At 39.7% G+C, this 4,962-nt stretch overlaps 1 protein-coding gene across 1 annotated transcript; it reads left to right on the top strand.

Moving 5' to 3' along the window:
• Positions 1-373: 373 nt before the first annotated feature.
• LOC129688575 (olfactory receptor 52N2-like) lies at positions 374-1,330 on the top strand. The gene has a single exon (XM_055623495.1). It carries the CDS (start codon positions 374-376, stop codon positions 1,328-1,330), a length of 957 nt encoding a protein of 318 aa, XP_055479470.1.
• The last annotated feature ends 3,632 nt before the right edge of the window (positions 1,331-4,962 follow it).

The following is a 4,962-nucleotide window of genomic DNA, read 5'->3' as shown; positions in this document are numbered from 1 at the left end:
AGTGCATAATAATAATGATGATGATTATTGCTTATATCAATGGAATATTCATTATTCATAATCTTAGTACATTGTACAAAACTACTTTTGCATAATCTGGCCAACATTCTGAGCTTGATGTACTTATTATATTATTGTAGGGAATGAAAGCTAAACCGTAAAATGTCTAATCAACTGTTCAATATCATATATCATGTGAAGTGAAAAATGTCAGCAGACTATGAAGTTATATAATATCCTGCAAAAATTTAATGATTGTTCATTTTAACAGCATTATTTATTTTCTAAGCCCCCTCTTACCTTTTATTTTTATTCTTTCCCAGGAAACTGATGCTATTATTGAGCATAAAATGGTCTCATCCTGCCAGCCAATATGTCTGGAGCCAACAGCTCCAGCCTGACCCCAGATTTCTTTACCCTGAATGGTGTTCCCGGGCTGGAAGCTGCACATGTCTGGATCTCTCTGCCATTCTGCTTCATGTACCTGATTGCTGTCGTGGGGAACTGCGGGCTCATCTACCTCATTGGCCATGAGGAGGCTCTGCACCGGCCCATGTACTACTTCCTGGCCTTGCTGTCCTTCACTGATGTAAGCTGGTGCACCAGCACTGTGCCCAACATGCTGTGCATATTCTGGTTCAACCTCAAGGAGATTGGGTTTAATTCCTGCCTGGCCCAGATGTTCTTTGTCCACATGTTGACTGGAATGGAGTCTGGGGTGCTCATGCTCATGGCCCTGGACCGCTATGTGGCCATCTGCTATCCTCTACGTTACACCACCATCCTCACCAACCCTGTGATTGCCAAGGCTGGCCTTGCTACTTTCTTGAGGAGTGTGATGCTCATCTTCCCATTCACTCTGCTCACCAAGTGCCTGCCCTTTTGCAGAGGAAGCCTTATCCCCCATACTTACTGTGATCACATGTCTGTGGCCAAGATATCCTGCGGCAATGTCAAGGTCAACGCAATCTATGGCCTCATGGTCGCTCTACTGATTGGTGTGTTTGACATTTGCTGCATCTCTGTGTCTTACACTATGATACTGCGCGCAGTGGTGAGTCTGTCCTCTGCTGATGCTCGTCACAAGGCCTTCAGCACCTGCACATCTCACATCTGTGCTATTGTGGTCACTTACGTGCCTGCCTTTTTCACGTTCTTCGCTCATCGTTTTGGAGGACACACTATTCCCCACCACATCCACATCATCGTGGCCAACCTCTACCTGCTACTGCCGCCAACCATGAACCCAATTGTTTATGGAGTCAAAACCAAGCAGATCCGGGAAAGCGTGATCAAGTTTTTGCTTGGAGACAAAATGGACATTACCTAGAACATAACACGTTAAGAGCAGTTACAATGCTTGAACTGGGAAAATAGTGGAGAAAATAAATCATATAATATTAATTAAATAGTTTTAAGTCATCTGGCATGTAAAGTTCTGAGGTCCTTGCAATTTTAGATCATGAGATATACTTTTTTCATGGCTCCTTCTCTTGTTTTATTTTTTACTGTCATCATTTATTACAATTTTTTATTTGTATCCCTGCTATGTCCCCCTCCCTCGTCTGCTCCCAATCCCACCCTTCCTTCCTCTTTCCCCCCTATGCCTCTCTCTTAGTCCACTGATAGGTGAGGTCTTCCTCCCCTTCTGTTTGACTGAAACTACCTAGATGTCCCTCAGGGGAGGAATAGATACAGAAATTGTGGTACATTTACTCAATGGAATACTACTCAGCTATTAAAATCATGAAATAGTCTTTATAAGTAAAGTTCTGCCAAAGTATAGAATGTAGTAATTAACATGCAATGTACCTATTCCTTATAAATTTTTTGCATGTACAAAATTCTATGTAAATGGAAAAGGAATGAGATTATGTATGTAGGCTAAATGCCAATCTTTGTTCTGTGTTTAAAAGATAAACTTGCAGTAATTTGGGACAATCTTGTCCTCTTCATTAAGGACAAACTCTACTTAAATTATATTTCTGATGTAGAAAACATGAAATCAGTTGTGCAGCACATGTAAGACAAGCTACATTTTAATGTTTTGTGGACTATCTAAATTGTATTTATTAGATTCATAATTACTTTCTTTTTAACAATTGTCAAGAGTTCTATCCTTTCCTGAATATTCAGTTTCGTGGAGATTAAACTCCATGAAAGCTGCATCTATGAGATGTTGCACTATTTATTAAGGAGGTAAAATCATCCCTTTACTATGGTATTTTTTTATTATTTCATTCATTCACTCATTCTTGAGACACTGAATATGATTGACTAATACTATTAGCTATAAATGCATCTAATTTGAAGTATTCCCATGTTGCGTGGCATTGAGAATAGACACACTGGCAAGGAAAACATGAAATGGAACATATATGAAAAGGAGAACATATAATTAAAAGAAATGCAATTTGGAAGAGGAACATTTTGGTAGACACAAACTAAGATATTTTCTTGGTTTTGGATTCAGTTAGTCTGAAGGTTAATATCTTTGAATTATAAGAATTACACATAGTTGGGTTAATGAATTTCTGTATGTCTATAAATGTCAACTTTTATACTTTTATTGAATATGAAATAAGATTCCCAATAAAATGTATCAGGATAATTATACATGCCAATTCTTTATTAAAAACATATCATGATTTCTGGTTTATTCTAATCATTTAATATACTATGGCATTATTTATGAGTTGTTAATTTCAACTCAGATTCATTCTGATCACTAGTGTCTGACAAAAAATCTTTCTTAGTTTTCTACGGCTAAGCTTTCATTGGCTTATCACAAACATGCTAACATAGGCCAAAAAGTGTTATTTATTTTTTATTTAAATACTTTTCAGACAATATATTTTGATTGTATTTTTTCCTGTCTCCCAACTCCTACCATATCCTGTCTACCTCCCTGCCAATTTGACTTCGTGTTTCTTTTTTCTCTCAAAAGAATAAAACAGAAAAGTTAAAACAACCAACTAACAACAATGACAATAATAGCAAAACCATAAACAATTAGACAAATATACCCAAACAAAAGATGCACAAAAATATGAAGTCCATATTGTTGGCCAAGTATTCCTTGCCATGGGACTCTTGGGATGTGGTTGATATGCCCAGTGACAATATGTTGGAGAAAACTGATTTTTCTCTTTCCCAGGAGGCATCCGTTGCAACTAGCATTTTGGTTAGGGTTGGAACATTGTGTCTACTCCCCCTTCTCTGTGCTTGGATTTTTGTGTGCTTTTAACTCATGTAGGTCTTGTATGTGCTGTCACAGTCTCTGTGAGTTCATATGTGTAGCACTCCTATTGTGTCCAGAATATACCCTTGGATCCATCCACCTCCTCTAGTTTACAATCTCCCCAACCTCTTTTCTATAGAGAATTCTGAGCCATCAGGGGAGAAGTTTGCCTAAATCCTATTTAGGTCTGATTGCTCCAAAGTTGTTCATGTTCTGCACATTGCTCAATTATGGGTCCCTGTCTTAATTCTCCTCTCCTGCAAGAGGAGGCTTCCCCGATGAGCAACCATTTTTTAATGGTCCTCTACATGCCTGACTCTATATATCCTTTAGTGAGACAGGAAAATGATTACAAAACTGTATTGAATTCTTTGAGTAGAGACAGAGATGTCTTGGGAAGACTTTAATTAACCCTGAGTAAAAGATCATTGTTACTTAAGGAGGCAGTGAATAAAGACTTGACAGGGAATGTGGACTATGAGATAAATCTTGAGAGTTTGTGAGTACTTAGGGAGTAGAGGAAAAGAAGAAGTATGTGTTAAATGTTAGGGGTAAGGAAACATTTTCAGTTATAAATGTTTCACAAAGTGGAAGACCAAAAGTGTGGTGAGAACAGCAGTAGAAGGCCAGCCAGGGAGAGCCTGGGGAGTGTTTCTGCTCAGGACCCCAGACACACCAGCCCTGTCCTTCATATTTGAGTTAGTAAGTTTTCAGATTAATACTTAACCCTAGTCTACCACCCAGGAGACAGTGTCTTTGATGGCTCGGATTCTCTCATAGCCTCTGCCTCTTGAATCCTTGCTTCTTCTTCCAGTGTCTTCTCAGCTTTTTCAGTTTTTCTGTTAAAAAAAAAATCCAGTTATCCAGATTCTGCTCACTCCCCGCGTGTTCTGATTGTACCCTTACAGAGAGGGTAATAGCTCAAGGAAAATAGCAAAAAGCAATTGGCAGAGCTGGGATCTTTACAGAGGCTGTGCGCTTCTAGCATCTTGCATTTTAATAACTGAAACATGGCAGACTGTTTGCCCCCGTGTCTGAAGATGTAAAAACGTTTACAGCACAATCTTTATGACAGTAATGGCGAAAAGTCCCGGTGCTAACCCGGATGTGGGTAAAGTGATAAGTGGTTTGAGACTAACGAGAGGGCCCAGCGAGTGAAGTGCTTGCTGTGTGAGCCTGACAGCTGAATTCAGTCCCTGGGGCTTGCAGTGGCAGCAGAGAACAGACTCCTGAACGCTGTTCTCTGACCTTCACACACGTGTCATGGCGTGCGCACACTGGTACACACAACACAAACAGTGATAACAGATAAAAGAAAATACGTGACTCCCACAAACGGCTGGTAGAGAAACTTACGTGATTGAATTGTTTATAAAATATTCCTCCTCCTGGATTTGTTCCCATTGACAATGGGAACATACATTTTTTATGTTCTTTGCTCAAAGGTGACCATGTTATAAATATCTGTGCTGACTAGCACACTCACCATGATATTACAAGCCCCCGATATTTATTCATGTCCTCCTGTGGTTCTCTTTCCAGTGTGTAAATTATACTCCATCAAATATTATGTCAGCATCTGAAGTTTCTTTTCAGTATCCCTTCACGTTTCCCCTGAGAGAGGACAGGATCCAGGCAGGCATGGTACCACCCACAGACCTCCGGCTACTCCTGTCATCCTGAGGATGGCTCCAGATTCCAGAGAGGTACAGGTCCAGCCC

Source organism: Psammomys obesus, unplaced genomic scaffold (genome assembly GCF_907164565.1).
Source record: "Psammomys obesus unplaced genomic scaffold, mPsaObe1.curated_primary_1811, whole genome shotgun sequence".
NCBI classification, from domain to species: domain Eukaryota; kingdom Metazoa; phylum Chordata; class Mammalia; order Rodentia; family Muridae; genus Psammomys; species Psammomys obesus.
The sequence above is the reverse complement of the archived record's forward strand: the minus strand, read 5'-3'. Positions and strand labels throughout refer to the sequence as shown.